This window comes from Zea mays, chromosome 2 (assembly GCF_902167145.1).
Source record: "Zea mays cultivar B73 chromosome 2, Zm-B73-REFERENCE-NAM-5.0, whole genome shotgun sequence".
Taxonomy (NCBI): domain Eukaryota; kingdom Viridiplantae; phylum Streptophyta; class Magnoliopsida; order Poales; family Poaceae; genus Zea; species Zea mays.
This window is the reverse complement of record NC_050097.1, coordinates 222,194,572-222,220,201: the sequence shown is the minus strand read 5'-3', so window position 1 is coordinate 222,220,201 and position 25,630 is coordinate 222,194,572. Positions and strand designations below refer to the sequence as shown.

The following is a 25,630-nucleotide window of genomic DNA, read 5'->3' as shown; positions in this document are numbered from 1 at the left end:
CCGGACTGTCTGGTGCGCCAGTCGACAGAAGGCAAGATCAGCCTTCCTAGATTGCTCTCAACCGCTCCTAGCTGCCTTGGGGCTATAAAAGGGACCCCTAGGCGCATGGAGGAGTACACCAAGCATTCCTACAACATTCCTAAGCACCAAGACATCGATTCCGCGCCTTTGATTCTTTGCGATAGCAATTAGAGCTCTAGTTGAGTGGTGAACTCATTGAGTTGTGTTGTGAGCTCTCATTGCGACTTGTGTGCGTGGTGTTGCTGTGATTTCTTGTCTTGAGTGCGTTGCTAATCCCTCCCTTGCTCCGTGCTTCTTTGTGATCTTAAAGTGTAAGGGCGAGAGGCTCCAAGTTGTGGAGATTCCTCGCAAACGGGATTGAGTAAAGCAAGCAAAACACCGTGGTATTCAAGTGGGTCTTTGGACCGCTTGAGAGGGGTTGATTGCAACCCTCGTCCGTTGGGACGCCACAACGTGGAGTAGGCAAGCGTTGGTCTTGGCCGAACCACGGGATAACCACCGTGCCATCTCTGTGATTGATTTCTTGTGGTTATTGTGTTTTGACTCCTCTCTAGCCACTTGGCATTTACTGTGCTAACGCTTAACCAAGTTTTTGTGGCTTAAGATTTAAAGTTTTTACAGGATCACCTATTCACCCCCCCCCCTCTAGGTGCTCTCAACAACTAGAACGGAGCTCAAATCACTAACACAGTCGATCAAGTGCACGGAGACGGAGTGTGGAAGACTTAGAATGCTTAGAGTATGCTTGAGTGACTCCTCCATGCGCCTAGGGGGTCCCTTTTATAGCCCTAAGGCAGCTAGGAACCGTTGGAGATCAACAAGGAAGGCTAATCTTGCCTTCTGTCGGGTGGCGCACCGGACAGTCCGGTGCGCCACCGGACAGTCACTGTAGACAGTCCGGTGTGGATCTCCTTCCTTTTCTGGTGCAGACGACCGTTGCACCTCGGCATCGGTTGGCGCACCGGACACTGTCCGGTGCCCCCTTCTGACCGTTGGTGCGGGCCACGTGTCGCCCGCCAATTTCGTTGCCGACCGTTGCGCAGTCGACCGTTGGCTCACCGGACAGTCCGGTGCACCATCGGACAGTCCGGTGAATTTTAGCCGTACGCCGTTGAACTTTTCCCGAGAACGACGACTTCGCCGCGGATGACTCACCGGACAGTCCGGTGAACCACCGGACAGTCCGGTGAATTATAGCCGTACGCCACCGTCGAGTCCCGAGAGTGGCCTGTTCACCGAGACTGGTCCTGGCGCACCGGACATGGTCCGGTGCACCACGGGACAGTCCGGTGCACCCAGACCGAGCAGCAGTTGGCTGTACAAAGCCAACTCTTTTCCAATTTCTTTTTTCCTGTTTCTAGCACTTAAACACAATACATTAGTACCCAAATCAATGTACTAAGTCTAGAATCGTACCATGTTACATGATTTGCACTTCTTCAATCTTTGGCACAATTTAGCACTTAGAGAACATGTGTTGGGCACTTAATCACCAAAACACTTTAGAAATGGCCCAAGAGCACATTTCCCTTTCACGCATGACTAAGTACTTTGAATGCACCAAATAACTCATCAACATACAACTATTAGAAACATGTAAAGATCATCTATATTTTCCAAAATATAATAACCAACACCACCTCATGAAGATGATACATTATTTGAAAGTGCAGTAAACATTACAAAAAATGAAAATCATGAACATGTTCCCTGATGGTTTATGTATTTATAGTTCCACATACACTTCTCTTTCAGTAATATACACATTATAATCCTTATTGACTGAACTAAGAAGATTTTGCCTATTTTAAGGATAAGTCAAGCTGTTGCAAAATTCTAACTGTAAATACCCTTGATTTTATAACTGCTTGCAACTTCAACTTTGCATGTTAGTTTGATTCTCTAATTAGCCAAACTCAAACACCTGATCTGACGCATTTGGAAACAACAAACTGACCACACTTGCAAAACAAAATTGGAGGACATGTACAAAAGTTTGTTTCCTAAACAGTAGAAAGGCTTGATATACCGAATATGGAATCTTTGTGTCATCTTCACCTATTTGTTTATTTGCTCCTATTGGCACAGAAGATTCCACACCAACGTCTTCAGTCAAAATTTGTTGTTCTTCACTTTTTATATGCCTAGCATTTGCATAGATAGTTGTAAGTACGGAAAACAACTATAAATGATAAAATACTTGAAGCATTGCAAGTTCCTTTGGCAAATGAAAGTAAAAGATAGTACATCATTTATATGTCTATAGAACTGGGGGCTTGTAAATTCTAAACAGGCGTGGGACTCACATTACAGCTATCATATGTTAAGGTGCCAAGACAAGATAATGTGGAGCAGAGTGCTTGGGTAGAGATTATCCATCAACCCTGTTCAAGGCCACATACATGTGATGCTGAGGCTATGTGAATGCAAGAGATATTTAAAAAAATCATTGAGAGTAGACGCTTCCTTGAAACCCAGAGATGCGCCATAGGCTGCTGCCCCTTTTGCTAAGGCCACACCGAGCTTGCTGGTCAGAACTCCCACAACAACCTCTGCCTCTGTGGTTGTGCTTGCTTGTTTGGGGCTCAGTAACACGAGTTTAAGGATGTACTTGGCCTCAAAACCCAGATGTCATGTGTCAATTAAATAGATCTTGTTTTCAGGTGAAGATTCTGAATTTTAGAACCAACATTGAACAAATTGTGAACTGAAGAACATTGATAACTGAATATGGTGACGTGAGAAAACAAGGATGCTCTGCAGGGCCTAGCTGAAGACACCTAAAACACTTGACAAAAGCAGAGTGGGGAACTGCACCAATGCTGCAAGACCCTAAGAACAATGATCAACAAGTCAACAACCATGAAGAGTTGTAGTTCTTGCAGCTCCATGTAAAAAAGGATGAACAAAAATATCTTCATAATATGGGTCCAGCGTTGATGCTACTATGATTAATTAGCATCTTGTCCTTTGGGTGCTGACTATAACAAGCAACACTGCACTCTACTAGCAGTAGAGAAATAAGCAAGAAACAATAATGACAGAATTTCTTTAACAACAATAAGGTAGTATTAAACAAACTGCAGGTGATGCACTATGCGAGGAGAAGCGCCACACTATGAATGATCAAATAGTTGCAAATTCAATGAGGCAAGAATGCAAGACGTCGACACATACCACTGTTTAGTTCACATCTAATGTATAATGAGTGTAAAATTTAACAGCTACTGGTTGTAGCTAAAAGAAGTGCATAAAACGTTGCCTATTTGTGAAGATGTATAAATAGGACATATGAGCACACTGTATAAGTTCCTACTTCAAACAAAATAATTTTTAACATGTTTCATTAGCAGTTTCAGGTCCATGCAGCATCTGCGCTTGCACTTGATAATTAACATTTTCCTCTGAGCGTGGTGTCTGGTCCAAACTTCACCAGGCAGCCCAAGGTGTAGCATGTTCTTGTATTTTACAAACTTCAGAAGCTAACCATCAAAACACATGACTGTTTTCAATAAGTAATAGGTCAACAAGCGGGGTGGCCTTCTAATAAGGTAGGAAAAAATAATGTAATAGCATATCATCAATGAACATTAAACCTAACTGATTAAATGAAGCAACACCAATACCGCCCTTCTAGATCTACCGACGTATGGTTTCAATCTGGGCACGGACATAATCGGCCTTACTCACCTCAGACCTCACGTTCATGAGGTTCTCGCGAGCACCTAGACGTCATCGTCGACCTAGTGGACCTCCACGTGTGCGGCGATGGCCCACGCTTCGACCTCTATGTGGGCCGCCTGGTCGGCCAGGGCTCGCACCTCGTCCTCCTGCTCGGCACGTGCCACGGTGGCAACGATGCAGACCATCCAGATTCCAGAGCTCGTGTTGCGTCGCAATAAGTTGCTGAGTTGGAGACAGGGCCTGGATCTTGGCGCTGCTGTGGCCTGGCTGGGCGTGGTGGTGCTTGAGGAGAGGGCTCGGGGGAGACTTGCAGGACAACATCATGAGATTGAGGAGGTCGTCGAGGTTTACAGGAAAGGTGATGGGTGGATGGCGGGTGAGGTGGTGGAGCGTGGCGGGGTCGTCGGAGGTGCCCGGGTCGCCCATCACCATGTGGAAGGCCGGGAGCAAGAATGCCAGCGGCGAGCGCGAGCCACGAGGGGAAGAGGGATGTGCTGCCGTGGGAGGGAAAAAGGGACCGGAAGGAGAGGAGGCAGTTACGACATTGGAGAGTGTTCGGTACTTCGGTCGGAGACAGACCCGTCTACCTGCGCTTAGAGCTGAAGTTTAGGAAAATTTCGGGTCCGGGCGACCGCCAGGCGTCGCGCGACGGATGGCGGGAAGGCCGCCGAATGCGGCGGGCTCAGCAAAACGGGTGAGGTTTTAATATCTCCGATGCTACTCCATTACAAGGATCCTCTCTTTAAAGTTTTGTACTACACACTGGAGAGTGGAGCCCAACGTCACCATCAGTCTTTTTTAGCTCAGAGGTTAATTCATCGTTAGATTGGCCTCTTTTTTAAAGATTTTTTTAATCGTCAATGCATACATTACATCTAAAGCTTCTGTTAAATTGATCCACAGGAATGGCTCAATGAGAAGATGCAAAGATTTAGTGTCCAAAGTTCACAAGCTGCAGAAGACTAGAGAGTGACCTTAGTTTCCTTAGCTCGACACACTCGATAATTGCCGTCAAACACCACCAGCCTAGCGAGACATTGACAATTTTACCATTATGATTTGTGGCTTCGCCAGTATGCCATCAGACTCACAAATTATAGACACAGATGGTCCCACCAGTCACAGACACAAGATGACATAATAACATACAACCAAAACTAATAATGGCAAGATCACAAATTTCTCCCAGCCTAACACTGTAGCACATGCCTACAGATGGTCATCGAGATGACGCCACCCTCCTCCGGCCGTCTCTCGGCCCTCCTCCGCCGGTGCGCAGCGAGCGGCGCGCTCTCCCCAGGCGCGCAGCTCCACGCGCAGGCACTGGTCGGCGGGCGCCTTCCGGACACCACCCTGGACACAGACCTCGTCCTGCTCTACAGCCGCTGCGGGGCGCTCCACCGCGCCCGCGAGGTGTTCGACGGAATGCCCTCTCCGTCCATGCACGCGTACAACGTCCTCCTCGCGGCCTCCCCTCCCGATGCGGCCGTGAAGCTCGTGTCCCGCCTCGTCGCCTCGGGCCTGCGCCCCGACAGGTACTCCGTCCCCGCCGTGCTCCGCGCGTGCGCCGAGTCGCGCGACGCGCTCCTCGGTTCCGTGCTCCACGGTTTCGCCGTCCGGCTCGGGTTGCTGGCCAATGTCGTGGTCTCCGGCGCGCTGCTGGACATGTACGCTAAGACCGGGACGCTGGGTGACGCGGGCAGAGTGTTCGACGAGATGCCGGAGAGAGACGCCGTCGCGTGGAACTGCATGGTTACTGGGTACGCGAGGGCTGGGAGGTCAGAGGAAACCCTGGAACTCTTTCGGAAGGCGCAGATCGAGTCCGCGGGTATGGCGAGGGATCTGCGGGCCGTGCCGAGCGTGCTGAATGTCTGCGCAGACGAAGGGCAGCTGATGAAAGGGAGAGAGATCCATGGCAGGATGGCGCGGTGCCTTGCTTCTAGTTCAGATACCGTGGTGGGGAACGCGTTGATAGACATGTACGGTAAGTGTGGCCAGGTTGACGGAGCGCAGGCGGTGTTCGCGAGCATGGAGGAGAAGAACGTGGTGAGCTGGTCGTCGCTGATATCTTGCTACGGCGTCCATGGCATGGGAAAGGAAGCGCTGAGGGTTTACGAGGAGATGGTGTCCGTTGGGGTGAAGCCAAACTGCGTCACGTTCGTCTCAATCCTGTCGAGTTGCAGCCACTCCGGGCTCGTGAGCGATGGCCGGAGGATCTTCGAGTCGATGCGCAAGGTCCACGCGGTAGAGCCCACCGCTGACCACTACGCATGCATGGTTGATCTCTTGGGGCGTGCCGGAGCCATCGAGGAAGCTGTTGGGCTGGTAAACGAGATGCCTATGGAGCCCGGTGCTAGTCTGTGGGGAGCGTTGCTCTCTGCCTGCGCGATCCATAACAACGTCGATGTCGGAGAGGTTGCGGCTTATAGGCTGTTCGAGTTGGAAGAAGACAATGCTAGCAACTACGTCACTCTATGTGGCATATACGATGCGATTGGCCGATCTGACAGTGTTGCAGGGTTAAGGTCGAGGATGAGAGAGCTCGGCATGGTGAAGACGCCTGGCTGCAGTTGGGTTCATGTGAAGGGAAGAGCCTACGCCTTCTACCAGGGGTGCGTGCCACGGTACTTGAGGAGACAGATGCTTCGCGTTTTAGGCCATCTGCTCGAGGATATGGCTGGTTCAGGATATGAGAATGAACATCTGAGCATGTGCCATGGGATAGTTGGGTACTGAATCCGTGATGTGCAGTTCCAGTGTTGCAGAGTCGTTTTAATCTGAGGATAGTAAAAGCAAGCATTCTGAAAGCCAGTTGGCTTAGCTTTAATCCGTATCGGACAGCTGCAGCAGTCCGAACATCTGGCTTGAGTTGATTGACACTGTGCTGCACGTGGACAGTTTTCTATGATGCGCAGCAAGGGATTTTATGTGTTGTTCTGCCCAGTTCTAGAGGACTTGGAATACGTCATGACCAAATCTGTAGTATTGTGCTGAATCGTGAAGTGTGGTGGTTCATTGAAGGAAAGAAATGTATTCTCTAACTCCCACCGCAGCAACAGGAGATTCTGCGGTCGAGCTATACAGCAGGTGTCTGAAACCAAGTGATTGTGAACATCTGTGGTAGATAGGGAGGAAAGAGAAATGATGGACTTGTCTATATAGCAACATGCTGGGGTAAGCACTAACCAGAGTCCCGCGCGCTCCTATATTACAAAAATGGCTGGTTGCTGGTTCTTCACTAACCCCGTCATTTGCTTGGAACAGGTTGATGCTGCTTGTGGTGGTCATCACGACCGGGAATGTTTTTCAGTCACAGGAGAGACATGCACAGACGACCCAAGTGTAGAAATTTGTCGCGTTGATTAGTACCAGTTCTGTTCGCTGTTGATGGTTCTTGTGCTTGTATTGTACCCTCTATCTATATGCAGGGAAGAGATGACAGACAAGGAAACCAATGGATTGTTGTGCCCTTTTGTTGACCGAAATTAAATGCGTTTGGTTCTCGTGGCCGTTCGCCAGAAGCGCTGAACTGAACTGAACTGAAGCAAATGGTCAACCGGTGGATGCAATGCACATGCTTATCCACTTGCGCTAGCTACATGCTCCCGACGTGGACTGCTGATCCAATGGCTCCGTGCCATGCAGAAACGTGGCCCATCAACATCGCCTTTGTTTTGTAATGTAGACGTGGTAATCTTTTAGGTCATTTTTAGTGGAAGTTTTATGCTGCACATGATGGCCTACCGGCAAGTAGAGAACGTGGTCGGAGGCACCGAATTTTGTGTATTTTAGCCCTTAAACAGAAGTAAAATCACGTTTAAACCTAAAAAATTTTAAATGCAGTTTTGGACCCTTTGCTCGGCGCCATAGCCTATGTCGCCGAGCTAACACAGCTCGGCGCCATAGGCTATGGCGCCGAGGTCGTGTTGCGTTGGCACACCCCAGACGCGTGGCGTCGACGTGGAACCGAGCTCGGCGCCACAGATCTTGGCTCGGCGCCACAGATCTTGGCGCCGAGCTCGGTTGTGTTATTAAAATATTTGTTGCAGACATGAGCACAAAGCCCATCTAGCCCACTTGGTAGAGCACAAGGTTTCTAACCATGTGGTCGTGGGTTCAAGCCCCATAGTTTGCATTTTTTTTTTGTTTTTTTTTGTTTATGTCGTTGGTGTGTCCGCTTAAATTTATTTCTCGCCTAGATTTTTTTTATCTTTGTTTTGTCACTGAAGTCAGTTCAGCTTATATAATTTACCTATACTTACACTGAAGTTGCCACAGACCTATTCTTGATCTCAACCTGGGGGTACATCTAATGTAGTATCCAAAAAATTTAACACGCACTTTACAAATAATTGATGGCGGTGTAGAACTTCTGGACTTAAAACAAAGAGAATGGGATTTGCGCGCTGACTTGCAAGCATCGGCTATTCTTTAGCCTCCAGCAAATGATTCATGACGAGGCGGAGGCTCCTTAGCTGCTTCCAGATTTGAGCGTGTTACTGAGCCTGCAATAATAGCCAACCATAAGTTGCTTCCTCCAATAATGTCTCCAGCTCTCTCATCACGTAAATGCAAAAGGCGTGTTTTTTTGTAATTAATACATAGAACTGCATCTTGATCGACGGACAGTACAGCCACTACTTGATAATGTATGAAGAACTATTTTAACTGATGATACGAATGGTTTATTAAAGACATTCATCCACTTGTCATATCTTGCAGAAACATCGCTTAGGACATGAAAATTTGACCCCACTTACTAGTCCAAACCTGGGCTCTCCCTTTATTGCAGATGTTTTGAAAATCGCCCATTGGCGGCTCTTAATTTTGTGTAGTTCTAATGACTCTGTAATGGCATCATCATCGAGTGCATCTGGAAGATAAACAAAAATCTAGGCGAGAAATAAATTTAAGCGGACACACCAATGACATAAACAAAAAAACAAAAAAAATGCAAACTATGGGGCTTGAACCCACGACCACATGGTTAGAAGCCTTGTGCTCTACCAAGTGGGCTAGATGGGCTTTGTGCTCATGTCCGCAACAAATATTTTAATAACACAACCGAGCTGGCGCCGAGCTCGGTTCCACGTCGACGCCACGCGTCTGGGGTGTGCCAACGCAACACGACCTCGGCGCCATAGCCTATGGCGCCGAGCTGTGTTAGCTCGGCGCCATAGGCTGTGGCGCCGAGCAAAGGGTCCAAAACTGCATTTAAAGTTTTTTTAGGTCTAAACGTGATTTTACTTCTGTTTAAGGGCTAAAATACAAAAAATTCGGTCGGAGGCACGCGGAAGAGGCTCCCGCAGATCAATCGAGTCGCGGTCCAGCTCGGCGCCTGCGACGGCGACTGGGTGTTGTCCTCTTTCCCGTGGGTGGGAACGGGCGCAGCCGGCTGCTACGGCCAACCACTCGGTCCGTCTCGCCCTCCATCGCCGGTCGTCTCGCGCTTCCACCTGACCTTGGCCCAACTGCCCAAGTCGTCGCCCGGCCCGCCGGGGCTTCCGCAAGACTCTTGGTTTCGTCACAAACGCCGTCGTGCGAGCTCAAAGACATATATTTTTTATATTTTCTTGATTTCAGTAGCGTGTTAAGAACACACTCATATTATCCTTGTTTTAGCCACTCCATTCGGCATCTACAGTGATATTTAATATATAGTCTCTTGAGGACTTTGAGGTGTCTAAAGGAATCATTTGCAAAAAAAAATCGTGGCACCGTCTCTGGTTCGTAGAGACTTCAATTCCGTTGTACGAATTCGTCGTATGTTTGCTCTACAAACCGTATTCACTTTTGTATTTATAGACACTTTATTAATTATATAATAGTGTCTCTTAATTGTCTCTTATAATAAAAAAATTGTTTTGGTGTTTCTTCGCTATACATGCCCTAACAACCCTAAGAAAATATTTCACCAAACTTCTTTTAACCGGCACAGCTGGTCTCAACTATCCCCCGGCCCTAAAATTCCAGTAAGACACTAGCGACGATCTTGACGGCCAAACAATGTGGTCCACAGGCGTATATATATATTATTGAATGTAAAGGCTTCCACCGTCACCAGAAGCAAATTAATAAATCTTGACCGGCGAAGAAGGCCATGTAGCCTAGCTCGTCTTCTTTAGATTTTCATTGATGATGACTTCTGAACGGGAAAAAGATAAGGAGACTGTGCTCTACGGTCGATTCAAAATGGCTGAACGCTCCGAGTCCAGTCAAGCCAATGGAAATCAATTCATCAGATGACGAGTTGCCTAGAAAAATCGGAGTGGCATGGCCCCTAATGGCTTTCTCCCCATGTCACCGCCACTCTTTTTACCGGCAACATATTTAGGGTTTTTTAAATGCACTAGTCTAATAATTAGCTGTTAAAATTCACGGAATATATCTAAACATTCTAGATAATAGTTTAAGTATGAATTATTTTTAGCCAATTAGTTAAAACTTAGCTAGATATTTATTAGTTAGCTAATTCCACTAGCAAATTTTTAGTCAGCTAACTAGAGCTCTAGTGCATATATTATAAAAATGATTAAGGTTTTCACATGCTAACATCGTATTCATATCTTGTCCATTAGATCTATAATCTACAGTGGAGTGTAATTTCGCCTCTCCTCAGGTTATCTCTAGCAGTTTACATATCCTCATACTTAAATTCAAACTTTACTCTGCGAACAATACAGTCTACAGTGCAAAACAGTGTTTTAGATGATCATATGGGTAAACTGCTAGACACAGTGTCACACTGTTTTCTAAAGAACTCAATGTTTTTTTACTTAAATACTCCATCCGTTCACAAAATGTTTGTCGTTATGGTATTCGTGTCAGTCAAAATTTCTTAAGTTTAACTAGATTTATAGAATATATTAGCAACATTTGCATCTTCGAATAATTTTACTACAAATATAGATTTAAATATCTACATAGCGATACTAATTATGTACTATAAATATTAATTTTTTTATATAAACTATAAATATTAATATTTTTTTATATAAATGTGGTCAAAGTTAAAAATGATTGACTCCTTAAAAAATGAGAACGACTAATATTTACAGACAGAGGGAGCAGGACACTACGTTCTCAGGTGTGATTTCACTCGGTCGTAGATAATAAGTCTAATGTACAAGATTCGATATCGGCACGTTAAAACCCAAATCGTTTCTATGCTAGATATGTTGTCCTTTTTTTATGCATTTGTTTTCTTCAAGGAACGAGGAGTGGGACGTCTCGCCGACCCAATTTGCAAATTAAGTATTGGTTATTACATGCGTATTACGAGGATCGTGACATTCGTTGTCTCTAGCGTGGGTGGGTTGGGTTGGATTCACTGGACCGGCCGGAGTGGAGACTGTTGGCGCGCCACGGTTTCCTTTTACACGTTGTGCTTGTGCGTCCCTGTCCTCCTGCTTTCATTCTTATCGCGCGGAAACTTCCTCCCTTCCACTCTGCCGGCAGGTCCCGCCGGTGCCGGTGGGACCCACGCAATAATTTAGACCCAATCAAACCACCCACACAACGCAACGTGGCGCGGCGCCCACAGAAAATCCGTCCGAGCCCCCGTTTAGTTCAGCTGGCAGCTGACTGGCTATAAACACCCGACCCAGCTCCGCAGCGCGGCACGGCACACGGCTTTTGGCAGCTACAAACCACCCAAAAGCCACCCCCAGAAACCGGCGGTCCTTGGGTGTTCCGGATCTGAGCCAGCAGCTGAGAAGAGGATGAGCGCCGTGGCCGCCATGGCGACGTCGTCGCTGAACCCCAACGCGCCGCTCTTCATCCCGGCGGCGTACCGGCAGGTGGAGGAATTCTCGCCCGAGTGGTATGAGCTCGTCAACACCACCGCCTGGTTCCGGGACCACTGGTTCCGCCAGCACCAGCACCACGAGGCCGCCTTCGCCGCCGCCGCCGACGCCGAGCTCGACGTCGCCGCGCTCCTCCCCGACGACTCCGTCGACCTCCTCGACACCGACGACCTCTTCTACGCGCCTGACGTCCACCACCCCCACAACGCCAAGCCGGCGCTGCTGCCCGGGTACGACCTCGACATGCTCAGGGCGCTGAGCCTCAGCTCCCCCCGGGCCGCCGCCGCGCCGTCGCCGTCGCCGTTGCTGCGCGCCCAGCAGCAGAGGCACGCGGACAGGCCGGCGCACCACGCCAGGGGCGCCGCGCGCCGCGTCATCATCCACCAGCCTCGCTAGAAGCAGCCTGCTCATGGCGGGCCGCCGCCATGGCTGTTGTGCCTAGTGTAACCTCAAGCAAGTCTAGTCTGTTTCTGTCTGTGTATACGACTAAAAAAACAACAGATGGAAGATTCGGACGAGGCGGCCAGTGCTCTCTCCTCGTAGCCAGCTTCTCCTGTTCCAGCTCAGTTCTTGTTCATCCAGCAGAGCACCCAAAAAAAAAAAAACAGGCGGAGTGATGTACTTACTATTCCTCCTCCTCCTCCTCCCATGTCCATGTTGTTGAATATATATATGATGGCAAGCAGCCTGATCTTTTCAATTCTTCTTCCATTACTACCTCGCTTTGCTTCAGTTGTCCTATGATTCAGATGGAACTGAGTTGTCAACGACTCCAGGATGCTACATGTGCCGAGCTACTCTCCAGATGACTTTCGGGATGTCTAGCTGTCAGCATCCACTGAAGAAGAATCGGTCCTTGAAACGAAGGCCGTAGGAAGCACTGATGGACCACTGATTTTACCACCAAACAACAGGTGTAACATAAAGCAACCTACGCCAGTTGCACTGTCTGTCAGCAGGTATAACCGATGGTAGTTTAGCAACAGATTGCAACCAGACTAGCTCAGTTTGCTCCAGAACATTTGCGCTATACCAGATTTCCTAAGTCGCAGCCACTTCAGTCCATTCCTCAGAAAGCCACAAAGAGAAGTCCATGTCGGCCGCACACCTTCCTTACAGACGTCAGGACGACTCCTTGACAGGGACATGACACCTTCAAAACGAATAATTCGAAGCTTTTTATAACATGCTAGTCATGCTTGCAAGGCACATACACCAGCTAACATTGCCCTGCACCTCTTGACACTCCCAGAGACACGGCACATGGCTAAGCTAATGGCAATGTCTTCTCAACAACCAATTGCCAACCACGGCATGCCACATGCACACAACCCATTTCGGCAGCTGCCAGCGACAGGGCTGACCATGATTACTTCGCTGCTCATTGCAATGATGACAGTTGAATTTTTACAGAACCTCAAAATGGGCTGAAGACAAATCCCCCCTCTCGCCACATCATGACCAAGCATATGATAATAAACACGTGCAGCACCAGGGTGCTTCACATAATACTCTGCTGCTGTTACTCGGTGACTACATTAATAGGACGATAGTTAGACGGTATATCTGGCTGTTTAAGCAACGGCGATACGAAAGAGCAACTAATCAACTACGTAGTGCTTTCAGACTTGTTTGTAGAAGAGAACATATGCTTGGTCATGCAAGACATCGTTCTCGCCAACGGGCACAACAGCGTCATCGTCAAAGCGAAGCCATTGCCCGTCGGCATGCTTTGCATGAGCAGTGTAGTGACCTCTGTAAGGGTCCCTCCCATGATGAGTGATGGTTGCAACAAGCTCATATTTTCTACCCTGTATACAACAACGACGAACGGTTAGATCAAGTGATTCAGTAGTACCAATCAACTGTTATGTCATCTCAATGTGTTAAAAAAACATTTACAGATGCATGTCCAGCAAATTATCACCTCTTGTGATGGTGAGCTCAGCAGATCACGACTAAGAACCAGTTCAGATGTGAAGCCGAGTGGCTTGTAGATTTTAGTGCTCCCATTATTTCCATAACTGAACCTCTTTAAGTGCAGGATCATTATCTTTGGAAGGGCGTGTATCTTGAATGACTTTCTAGCTGTCACCAAACCAGCCTGCAAGATCAAGTTTGATACTACATCATAACTGTAACTGATTGCAATACATTACTGTGTCCGTTTAATGAAAGAAGAACTGCACTATGGCACCCAAAATAAATAAAATGTACAAAAGTACAGATCGGCCTAAATTTAACTTGTAGTAATTTCAAGATAAAAAAACAATTAATAAATAAAAACTAACATGCAGGTCATAAACCCATCGAAACAGAGGGGCACAAATAACAAAAATCATAAAAACCATTCTAGAAATGCATCTGAAGGGTAAAACAAACCACAAGAATACGTATTCCGCAGTTTTGTCTTTACAAGTAGCTCACTAGCAAAATGCATTGCATGACACCACTTGTATTATGTGATGACGAAACTAAATGTAAAAATATACTAAACAAAAAGGTGACAAGGTAGATACCTTTCCAGCAGTGGTTCTGTATCCTTCCAAAGATTCAGGGGTAGAGAACAGACGAAGTGCATCATTAAGTGTCTGAACAGCATCTGGGAATATATCAAGATGAAGCAGTAGAAAGGGTTGAACAGTAGCTGATGCTTTGTTACCTGATAGGTATAGATTCATCAGTATGCAACAATGTTAAGACGGATAGGAAACACCACAAGTGGGCCTACTCAAACATAGGTTTCACCCTATCCCTATGGTAAATAACTAATGCAATCATGATATCATATTCTATTGGAGAAATTAGAAGCAACTGGGTAGTACTGTTTTATTAGGGCTGAAATGCATTTGTGCATTATTATCAGAAAAAACTTCAATGGCAATGCAATGACAATAAGTCAATAACATAGAATTACCTTACATGACACAGAAAAGTTCTATAGATTATTTCTCATTAATCAATAAGATGTAGAATGCACTTGAAACATGAACTATTAAGTATTAACCCTCATACTGGGCTGGCTGGTTAGAGACGAAAAAAAAAGCAATGACAGAATCCACAGCATGAGGAAAAATATGACAACAACCAGATCAACAGGGAATGTGTTCATGGAAACATGATGCAGCATAACAAATCAAGAAACTGAAAAAGCACAACTTTCCAAGCTCTTTCAAAAAAATATAGCTAGATGGATATTCGGTTCTTTACAGAAAAACTGAGTCATCTCCCTCAGGACAAAATAAAATTACCTGCAGCTTTCACAACGCTCTGTAGCTGCCCTCCAAAAATAGCACTTAGCTCAGAGGGAACAAAACTATGTGTTCTAACTATTGCAGATTTGTTCTTTCTTCCAACTGTCTCCCAAGCATCATCAGCAGAAGAAGAAACAACCATACCCTCCTTTGAATCCAAACCATTACCATTAAGCTTCAGCAGTTCATCATGCACTCTATCCATGGCAAAACTTAAAAACTCTTGAGCATCTTCCTGCCTGCAGAGCGCAAAAGTGCATATAGCATCACAAACTGAACCAAAATCTTCATTGCAAGATAGACAACAATTTGTGAAGGACATTAACAAACAAAATGTAAAAAAGATAATATGCTCAACATATTTACAGACAACTTTATCAGAATAAACTCAATATTGATGCCTATGGTGTATGGTCACCATGAAAGGCCCATGGACCATTTAGGATGACAATTTGGCATTTGGAGGACTCTGAAATGATTGTGATCAAAGCTTGCAACATAGATATGCAAGAATTGGATCAGCTAAAAACCTAGTCGTCAAGGTATTGCTACTTGCTAGACTCAATGAGATGGTCCAGGTCCTGCTACTTGGAACTCAATGAGAAAAATCATTAATTGCCTAATTGCTGCATTCGATTCACAGTCCACGACTTGTGGAGTATTATTTAGGGGGGGGGGGGCATGCCGAAGAACAGAACCACAAGCACTTACCTTGGCCGAGCAGTTATTCCAGCCGGCACATCTGGTGTAAAGTTTCTGAGAACATCATCAAACATGGCAGGATTAAGTGGCTTTGCAGCAACAGTAGTAGCCTTCTCTTTTTTCTTGTTAACTGACTCGTCAAGCACATCGAATTGAGAGATCAACTCAACAAATGCACGCAGAGTTGGGTAGCCAAACTAAAATGAAAGAAATGGTCAGAAGAAAGGAAATCAAATAAGCGCCAAAATTGCATCAGACCAATTTGATTAGGTACAAGTACCTTAGGTATACTACGGTTCCTCAGATCCTGTAAAAGGTGGACAAAAGGCGAGCATGAAAGCAATGCCTGCAAAGTTGCATTCAGAAAGCAGATATTTCCTGTGTTCCTCAAGCCTTGTGGAATCAAGGGCATGTTCTGTGAGGTTTTCTTATTTAGGTTTGTGACTGCCTCTTCTGCTGGAGCTGCAGCAATGGGTGTATCGACAATTGGGCTACCATTTTCAGTAATTTCCCTTTCCTTGTCTAACTTTCTGCTTTGAGTGGGTTCGGTGCCATCGTTATGCACCTCCAATGTCATTTGTGGTGTTGGATTGCTGATGCTTTTTACAGGCACAACTGGTGGGACAACAGCTTCTGTCTTCTTCACATTCTCAAATAAATCATTGTTGGCAGGAACATTAACAGGGGGGCATCCATTAGCCAGAATGGCTCTGCCATTTGGAAGGCTTGATCCTGCAGCTTTCTTTTCATTACTGCATGTATTCTCCTTTGTGATGGCACTGGTCTCGCTGTTTGCTGATTTTGCAGGAAGAACAACACTGGAAGTAGATACCTTCTCTAAACTCAGCACTGAAAAGTTCAGGGTGCCAAACTGGATCTCCGTCCGTTCACATTCTTTGCTGACGCTTTTATTTGGACTTTTGAGAGGCTGACCCTGGAACAACTTAGTCTCGTCCTCTGTAAAGGACCCAAACAGCAACATCTGCATCACAGATAGAGGCAACTAGATTAGAGAATCAGGTAACTTGGGCAACTTTTATTGTTGATATGTAACTTATGCCACAGAAAAGTCTACTATGTATCAAAATAGTTGGACCGAGAACCCTTAGGAAAGGAGCTCTATGCATTTAAGGAAACTTTAATACTATAAGTTTTGAAATGCAGCAGAACTACTGCTACACTCCCACGCGTTTCATACATGCGATCCTCGGGAGCAAGAGTAGCATAATCACTTATCTATGATCATAATCCAAATTAACATCCAAACAGAGTCCATGGTTCCTTATGCGTTCAGTAAGGGGGGTACGATTCATACACGCGCAGCAGCATTGAATCAACGTGCCAGGTACTACAAACCCCTAATCCAATCAACTCGCCCGCACCCCCAAACTTCAACCACCCTGGCTCACTTTAATGCGACACACCATGGGAGCAGGACAGTCAGTACCGACAGTTAACACACGCAATTAAGCCCAAACGACGCAAATGCAAGCACGCGAATAGTACCTTCTCGCCGCCGCTCATTTCGGCTGCCGTGGGGAGGCCAATCGCTGGGCTCCGGAAGCGGCCGCTCGGGAGACCTCTTGGGGGCTCTTCTGCGACCGGGGCCAGAGGAAGCCGAGGTCGCAGGTGGGAGACATCAAAGGCGGCGGGCGGCGCCGAGGGGGGTGGCCGTACGCGCGGCCGACCGCACGGAAGAGTTCAGTTCGGCGCCGGCGCTGCGCTATGGGGGTGGCCGGCGCCCGGCGGTGAGTCGGGGACGGCGAAGGCCCGGGGTGTAGGGTTTGGGAAGGGGAGGGGAGAAGCTAGGCGAGGTGGGGCTGGAACTGAAAGCCTGGGTCTTGGAAGGACAGAGAACGTGGGGAGTTGCTTGGGTTGCTGGTATATGTCGATGCGGGCGGCCTGGCGATACCGATACGTGGGCTTCGGCCTTGGGCTGTACGCCTGTACGTGAGATTTGGCATATCTATCAATGATCGACTGTTATTTCGTTCTGTTCAAGCAGACAAAAAATCGACAAGTATGTAGCAAATCCATTTATCAGCAGCTGTAGATAATTTTTTTCTCTATACATCAGCACCAAGAAGCTGCCCCGTGCTTTTGTTCGGCAAGTAATCTCTATGTCTATCCTTTTAAAGCAACAGTTTTATACATTACTAGTACGATGCCCGTGCTTTGCGACGGCACACAATCATATAATGAATTAACTATTGAAGGACACACGATATCCCAATTTAATTTCGTTCCATAGAAGAGGGACTCTATAATATTTATTTTTTATCTACCACAATGGTTACTCGTTTCTCGTATAGATTGTTTATACATAAACTTATTCATATGCTTGTGTTCACATATCTCTTCCAAGATAACAGATCAGGTCTAACCACTCTGATACTGAACCTCATTTTTGGTAAGATCGTGGTGTTCGAAATTCTGAAAAGAACCACATAGAGAATGAAGGCATCACGTCTACTAATGCAGTTACTGTGTGCACATCCAGTTTGCTTGAACAATTAGAAAAAGAATTCTCAAATGCTACCTACCTCACATTGTAGAGTTCAGATATATGAAGCAGAAAAAGGATCAATATACAATCAACTCTTTGGTGGTTCTATATCATTCTTTGTGTATGAACATACAATATCACCAAAAGCAAGTGGGTAGATAATGTTTCGTGTATGAACTACTGAAAGCTTTCTCTTATTTCTCTTCACTGCAACAAATATCCGGCAGAATATTAGCTTTAGAAAGAGCAATCAGGAAATCGGTAGTTTGAACCGGTGGTGTCTGTACTTCAAAGAAAATAGAAAGAAACTTACAAGCAAGCCAAACCCAACCATACCCCAATAGTTGTAAGGCTGAACGAATAAACTCTTCCCTAAAATTAGTAAACAAGCCAAAATCCTTTTCAATCTGCTATAGCACACCTCCCTCAGGTAAGCCACCACCTTCTGGTTGCATCGATTCCCAGAAAAAGTGATGATTCGAGACCTGCATGTCAGAAAACATAAGCTTGGAACTCCCAAAACCATCCTACTATTGGCGAAAGCACAAATTGCAGTTTTTTTGAAAGAAAGCATATGACAGACATAATATGAGTAGTGCAAGCAAAATAGAATGGACGGGGTATCATAAACGAGTTAACCGTGCTGCATTTTTATACTCTGGTAATGGATTACCATTGTTGTGGGCTTCTTTTATCAGATCGTCCAGAGTGTATATACATACAGAGGGCTGGTAGCCAGCTACTTATTCAAGCCATCCACGTAATCTTGATGGTGCTTACCCCAGTGAAGTTCAACTGTTCTCTTTCTCATGTAAGGTTCCAGAGCATCCTGGACATTGTACCAGAGAACAAAGTTTAACAAAGTTAAAATTTGGATATTCCTTTAATGACAGCACACAAACCTTCTGAGATTGGCACCAACAAGCTTACAGACCAGTTTATATGGCAGAGTCGTGAGACCATAATAAGAAACAACTTTCAAAAATCTTTGAGATAGACCACCCTGCCTGTGCAATAAAATCAGGCACAAATAACACACAATCTCAAAACACATGTCTGCACAACAATTTCAGTAATCCCCACATGCATTAAAAATTAAAATATGTGAAGACGACAGCAGAAGCTCAAACAAACTGTGCCTTATTAAATCGGAAATCAATTGACTTCAATTCAAGGACCAAGCATTATAATGGCTAGGCAGCTCGGCAAGCCTTGCATCTTGCCACTCTGCTGAGTCACAGCGCAGCGCCATGGTGAGCAGCATACTGTGTACTGGGTGGGGCACACAGGGCAGCACCCTAGTAGGCGTAGCTCTGCCATTCGCACAAGCGAAAAGAACAGGAATGCAACGAGAAGGGAGTAGAAGAAGAAGGGCGCAGTAAAAGGTCCCACATGGCTCATCGGGCGCAACTGCCTCTGCTGAAGCTTCACACCCGCCATGGCTTGGGGAGGCGGCAGAGGTGGAGAGCTGAAGCCGCCATTTTTCTGCGCCGCGCTATCCAAATCCACCTCGCAGAAGGAGGCCGAAGCCGAAATTTCACCCCACAAGTTTGTGTATGACCAAACCATTTTCAAAAAGGACGCCGTGCTCCACCTAGACGTGCCGACGAGCCCGCTGTCAGCGTGCATCATTGAGGTGGATTTGCTCCACGTCTTCGGCGCATCTGGGCGGGGAGGGGGCACCTCGCCACATCGGAGCAGGGGCTGGGGGCGGGTATCGTGCAACGGAGGACCAGGAAGGACGAGAGGCGGACTTACCAAGCTGCCATGGATTCGCCGATCCATCTCGCGTCGCGCAAGGAAAGGGGCAGGCGGGCGCTGTTGGGGGAGCGGGGCAAGGCTGCCATGGCGTCCTGCAACTTGAAAAAGGATAGAGTATTTAGAGACATCAAAATACTTGCATAACATTCCAATAAGATGAGTTAACATGGTACCTTCCCATCTGCAATTATCAACAGGACGTGGTATTGTCCACCACTTTGCTTCACATTGGTGCAAAGGGTGTTGATCCTGTTAAGAATTAGTGTAAACACATATGAACAATGCAATTAAATGGATGAACAAGGCATAGCAGCTTCCGAGCTAAACGAAAATGTGGTACAAGTTCCCTGCATTGTCCAAAAGCTTCTTCAAATCCATTGCAAGGTTTCTCGTCAGGAGAGAAACAAAGACGTCTTGATCATGCGTTGATGCTGAAAGAAAAAAGTGCATGGTGAATTAGGATGTATAGACATTATGAAATAGTGTAAGAAACAATCAGTCGTGAATGAAATCATTACCATCTCCAAATCCGAAACATGGAATCAGATCATCTTCATCGAATTTCGATAGTGTTCGCCCAATAATCGAGATGCCTTGTTCATATGGATTTGGTGTGTTGGAAAGAGAATTTGCCTGGTAGAATGAAGGAAATCATTAGCAGGAGGTGAGGCATTTCATCAAATTGTAAGACAATGAAATAAGACAAACAGTCAGCAAGGAAATCATTAGCATAATATGTTCCCAATCAGAGCTTCAATTGAAGGATTTAGATAATAGTTGGTTTAAATTTACCGCCTGATAAATTACCAATTATCAGATACTCAGACTTAATGGCTCTACAAGCTAGCAGAAACGTTTTATGCATAGATGGAATGCCCTCATACGTACATAATCATTTTGTATGCAATCGATTCGAGCTGAACCATGATTAGGAATATTACACATGCTAGACATATCATTAAAGCAGTAGAATCGAGATATAAGAAACATGATGAATTGCACACTGGAATAGTTAATACACTACATATTTGTTGACTAAGCTAAAGGCAATTCTGGATTAGAAAAAACCATGAAGTGATAAAGGCAAGAGATGAGGTAGGCCAGGTTTACTAAATTTAGTAAACTACACTACACATTTGTTGACTAAGCTAAAGAAAATTCTGAATGAGTTTTAAATCCATAGAAAATTTTGAAAGGTACATCACTCTAAGTTTCTCTAGCTTCGTCGCTGCTATAAAGTATTATTATATTTAACTAAACACTATTATTAAAGGCAGTGGTGGTTGCAATTGGAATTAATTATAGATGTGGCAACAGAATTAGAAACAATAATAAAGTATTGCTTTCGGCTCCAATCATATGAATAGTTCTCCAATCCTATAATGAGTAATAAAAATTTGGGACAAGTGCAGACTAACAATAGTTCTACGATGAAAAACAATTACCTTTGGTATTGGATTCTCTAATAGCAAATTGATAGAACCAGCCCCTAAAGTGTTTTCCACTGCACCTTGCACAACTTGTTGTTCCTTGAGGTCCTTCTCAAGCTAAAGAATCCGCATAAGATGATTTTATGAGTCTACACTATGGAAGATTCAGTAGAAAAACAAGAAGTAGGAGGCTAGGGGAAAATGGGCTTTCACCTTTTTCTAACAGATTATTTGAGCATTTTTAGCTAACTTCAAGGGAGGTAACACTTTTAGAGTGTCAACAAATATGTTATGTCATTTAGTGAAGTTAGGAATAAAAGACTTGAATGAACGAAAATGACATATATGATGATTTGTACTTCTCAAAGGAAAAGATCTCTTTCTTCCGACCTAGCCTTATGTGCCAATACTCTGTGTCTATCTCCAGCTCCACAGGTGGAGGCTTTGTTGCAACCAATCCATTCACCACCGTCTGCTTGAGACACTTAAACATACCAAACAAGACCCTCCTAGCTTTTGTTGGCACCAGCGGAACAGCAACATTCAGCACCAAGATCAAGAGCATACCTTGTTGGGTGCATAGGTGAGCACATACCTGAATATTATATTAGAGCCTGCAATCCACTGTTCTTCTCAAACATGGTGATTTTTTTAACAGCGCCAAAAACAGAAAACACCTAAAAATATCACATTAATGTAACTATACAACTGGCTTTCATGTCAGCTCTTTATTTGAATTAAACAAAAGGTATTGAGTTATTCTTACAGTTTGCAGAACATCCACCGTCACAGCATATTGCATGTTCTCAAATCTCAACTAATCCTAAAAGCACGCTGCTCTTAGGCTCCGGCCTATCGTGGGCTGCAAATTTTTCTTTGAGTTAGATCAACAAAAATTAAAAAGGGGGAGGGTGGGGTTGGGGTTGGGGTTGGGGGTGAAACATCATGAGATATGAACATACGAAGCATACCTGCACAATCCCCTCAATTATTATTTGGTTGACAAAAAGGTCAGGATTGGTGTAATCCCTTTTAAAGCAACAAAACAGTGTCACAATTCACAAGGGATACTTAGTTAATATTATCTTCGAAGCATTATCAATAGGAAGCCGCAAAATGTAGCATATGACACTTATCAACATGAAGTGGTAAGACTCTGCCTATACCACTTTCTAGTACCTGTTGTGGTGCGACTAAAATTTGATATTCAAATCTTTATGTGCAAAAAGGCTATGGACATGTGGCAGGCGTCGTTATGTTCGGGAAGGAAATATATGAAGGAGAGTAAGTCGCATAAGTAATTTCATATCACAGGCTTGATAATCCACAATAGCAATTAGTAAATTCGTAAAATGCATTACTTGGGGATGCTTACTCCATCCAATGACTTTTTAACTTCAAGAGTAGTTGGGGCATTAGTATATTGGATAAGTGTCTATCAAAAGTCTGACAGTTAAGCTCACTGCAAAATAGAAAAGTGTTTGGCAAAAACACAAGTTCTGAATGGATAAATATAAAACAATGTTCTGAATGGATAAAATAGAGAAGTGTTCTACAAAAACACAGGTCTACAAAAGCACAATGACTTTTTAGCTTCAATATGATGAATGCATACAGAATATTGGTGGAGGTAACAAACACGTACTGGGGCCAAAGCTTTGGCGAACAAAATCCACACAGGCTATGCACATCCATGTATACTCAAGATAATACACAAATTGATGCAATGATACCTTGCCGCTAATCATCTCTGTTAGCAGAGCCATTCGGATTGTCCCCCTTGTACGGATTTAAAATTCAAAATAAACATTAGACTTAAGTGCACCAAATGATCTGTTCTACGTATATATAAAAAGTTCTACGTACATCCATATGGGGTTCCTTGGCTGGTTGCTTCTGTAAAATGCTCACGGATGAGCCAAAGTAAGGGGGTTCTGAAGACTCATTTGGATGAGCATGTTTGCCATCCTTGTAAGTAGAGCGGTTTTGGGATATGCCATCTGAGCACAAATTTAAACTTCACATCAGTGCTCCAGATTAATTCTAAGTTAAGATGGTGAAAAAATATGTTTTAAATATCGTTTTGTTTAATCACTTCAGTTCGGTTTAATCCAAATAGGGCTAATGTGTCCAGCGTGCAAACCCGTAACCCGATCTTAACGAAACAATAGAACGCAATCCTGAAAGGACAAATCTACATGAACAAACCCTATCAAATCCCTCTAAATAGATCGTCAAATCGAAGCCTGACCAAACAAACTCATTTCCCCCTTGTACAATCTTCTGCAAGTAAAAACATGGACAAACAATCAACGATTCTTTTTGTTAAACAAACCAGCCACTTGCATTCATTTAGTTGACACTTGATATCTTCTATAGTTAATTAGATGGTTGAATCATAATAGATCAACATAGTTTCTGTCACTTTTTTTACCTTGAGGTAGATGTCCAGCACCCGGTACACGCCGTCGTAGCAGTCCCTGGCCGAGTCCGGCAGGCTCTCGGAGACGGTGAGGAACTTGGACACCTTCAGCCCCTGGTCCTGCGAGATTTCGTCGAGGTACTTGTCGACCAGGCGCCCCACCTTCCGCATCCTCTCCGACGGCGCGTCTGCCTCCTCTTTGGAGGCCACGAACACCCTGACCAGCCTCATGACCAGGTTGACAATGTACACGTCGCCGCCGTCGTCGCTGGAGACAAGGAGGTCGTCGAGCGTGGCCTGGACCAGCATCAGCCCCATGAGCCGCTCCAGCTTGTGACGGCACTCCCTGCTCAGCCCCACCGCCGACACGATCCGGAGCACTCAGAAGAGGCCCCGGCACGAGAACGTCGTGCCCTCGACGAGCGCCATGCCGTGGACGGCCGTGTCCGCGAGGCCAGCGAGCGCGGTGCCCTCCCGCTCAAGCGTCGGCGGCCTGCGCGTGGCAGCGCGGAGGTAGTGCAGCAGGAACCGTGTGAGGATCCGTGACCCCCTTCCAACGGGCACGGGGGAATCGCGAGCGGAGGATGGAGCCATGGAGGCGGGGGCGAGCTCACGGTATCCACTGTGGACGCGGAATCGCGGATTCGATGGGAGAGGGGATGGGAGGAGGCAGCGGAGGGTGAGGAGGCGTGATTGGATCCGCTGCGGGACGGTGTGCGAGACCGGCGCGAGGCGGACGCCGCCGCGGACGGTGTGCGAGAACTGCGCGTCGAGGCATGAGCGGACTGGGTCGGACCCAACACAGGCGATGGTGGGGACGGCGGGGATCCGGCGTGCAGGGAGAGGTGGGCGAGATGGCCCCGCTGGGGAGTTTGGGGCTGCTGGACCTTTTTCCAAGCGCACGCGACGGAAGGGCGGAAGGGGAGCGAGGCGGACCGGAGGGGAGGGAGGCGAGCATGGCGAGCGTCCGACGCGTGGGGGAGGAGGGGTGGCGAGCATCGCGGACGCCGGATAGGGAGGAGATAGCGACACCGTTGATGGCGGCGACGAAAGCGCGACCACCCCATGATCGAAGCGGAGGCAGAACGGGTTGGTGTGCACGCCTACGCTCCTTTCTTAAGGAGTAGTAGAGATACACCATATGCGAAATCATACACCACATGCAAAACGTATAGTCTGTTCATTTTCCCTACTTCTCATCTACTAATATGCCGTTATACTATATATAGGCCGTTAAACCAAATATGGACCGTGATAAACCACATAATTTCTATACGACACCAAACCACATGTAGCATAACGCTCCTATATAATATCACCTTGTTAGCTAAAGAGGACGAACAATCAATTGAGCTGTAAAAAAAGAGGGTCGGACTCGTTTTTAACACATACATTTTCGAGCTTTTGGCTAAGATAAAGTGTAATATTTATTTTATCAATTTAATATCTGATACGTGAACCAAGTTTTGATATTAAATTTATTTTTTAAGGGTATCAAATGTAACCCGTCGTAACCTAGGAGTATTGGACTAGTATGGTTTGATGGACTCACATTAATGAACTTAATCATTAAACCATAAATGATCGATTTAATAATGGTGTTTGGTTACTTTGATTAAAGTTTAGTTGATGTCAAAATATCAAATGTGAATAATAAATATGGCAACAATTAATATGCACTTAGACCTTAGATGTGAACATGCAAGCGAGACCCTTGGTCCATTAGGTTATGATCCAACTATACATCACATTCAACACTTAAACCCTTACAACACCAGCTCGTGTAGATTTATAAAAAAAAAATCCTAACAAACCACGAGTATATCTACAGTTAGATCATAATCTAACAGACCAGGAGGCTCACTTACACGCTTGCACCTAAAATGCGATTGGATATTAGTTGTTACCAATAATTATAGGTTTAATGATTGTCTCGTCTTTTAGTCTCCATCGTAATTAGTTTATAACTAGACTATATTTAATATCTATAATTATTATTTAAATATTCGATATGACAAGGACTAAACTTTAGTTGGATGCACCTC

At 45.6% G+C, this 25,630-nt stretch overlaps 3 protein-coding genes across 7 annotated transcripts; 2 read left to right on the top strand and 1 right to left on the bottom strand.

Moving 5' to 3' along the window:
* The first annotated feature begins 4,892 nt into the window (after positions 1–4,892).
* Positions 4,893–7,208, top strand: LOC103647916 (pentatricopeptide repeat-containing protein At3g46790, chloroplastic). The gene is made up of 2 exons (XM_020548638.3): positions 4,893–6,879; positions 6,970–7,208. The coding sequence occupies exon 1, from the start codon at positions 4,921–4,923 to the stop codon at positions 6,439–6,441; it is 1,521 nt and encodes a 506-aa protein (XP_020404227.1). The 5' UTR covers positions 4,893–4,920; the 3' UTR covers positions 6,442–6,879; positions 6,970–7,208.
* A 4,142-nt stretch (positions 7,209–11,350) lies between these two features.
* LOC100193790 (uncharacterized) lies at positions 11,351–12,693 on the top strand. The gene has a single exon (NM_001138875.2). The coding sequence runs from the start codon at positions 11,427–11,429 to the stop codon at positions 11,904–11,906; it is 480 nt and encodes a 159-aa protein (NP_001132347.1). The 5' UTR covers positions 11,351–11,426; the 3' UTR covers positions 11,907–12,693.
* LOC100384703 (ubiquitin carboxyl-terminal hydrolase) lies at positions 12,665–24,762 on the bottom strand. Of its 5 annotated transcripts, none has more exons than XM_035964968.1 (17): positions 23,598–24,762; positions 23,030–23,163; positions 21,930–22,942; positions 21,179–21,840; positions 20,252–20,366; positions 19,907–20,164; positions 19,731–19,831; positions 18,907–18,979; positions 18,646–18,801; positions 18,286–18,457; positions 18,010–18,179; positions 15,747–16,448; positions 15,476–15,663; positions 14,762–15,003; positions 14,030–14,172; positions 13,438–13,614; positions 12,665–13,321 (listed from the first exon to the last, which is right to left on the bottom strand). In XM_035964968.1, the coding sequence occupies exons 12-17, from the start codon at positions 16,446–16,448 to the stop codon at positions 13,133–13,135; spliced, it is 1,641 nt and encodes a 546-aa protein (XP_035820861.1). In that variant the 5' UTR covers positions 18,010–18,179; positions 18,286–18,457; positions 18,646–18,801; positions 18,907–18,979; positions 19,731–19,831; positions 19,907–20,164; positions 20,252–20,366; positions 21,179–21,840; positions 21,930–22,942; positions 23,030–23,163; positions 23,598–24,762; the 3' UTR covers positions 12,665–13,132. The 5 variants fall into 5 exon arrangements, with proteins under 5 accessions (XP_035820861.1, XP_035820860.1, XP_020403529.1 ...); XM_035964967.1 differs by adding an exon at positions 16,973–17,410 and having other exon boundaries at positions 18,646–19,566; positions 19,731–19,825; XM_020547940.2 differs by having other exon boundaries at positions 18,875–18,979; positions 19,731–19,825.
* Positions 24,763–25,630: the final 868 nt, after the last annotated feature.

Coding starts and splice junctions, on each gene's coding strand:
- LOC100384703 (XM_035964967.1), bottom strand. Junction 15,004..15,475: donor GGAATAACTGCTCGGCCAAG/GTAAGTGCTTGT, acceptor TGCGCTCTGCAG/GCAGGAAGATGCTCAAGAGT. Junction 13,322..13,437: donor TGAGCTCACCATCACAAGAG/GTGATAATTTGC, acceptor TGTTGTATACAG/GGTAGAAAATATGAGCTTGT.
- LOC100193790 (NM_001138875.2), top strand. CDS start 11,427: ATGAGCGCCGTGGCCGCCATGGCGACGTCGTCGCTGAACCCCAACGCG.
- LOC103647916 (XM_020548638.3), top strand. CDS start 4,921: ATGGTCATCGAGATGACGCCACCCTCCTCCGGCCGTCTCTCGGCCCTC.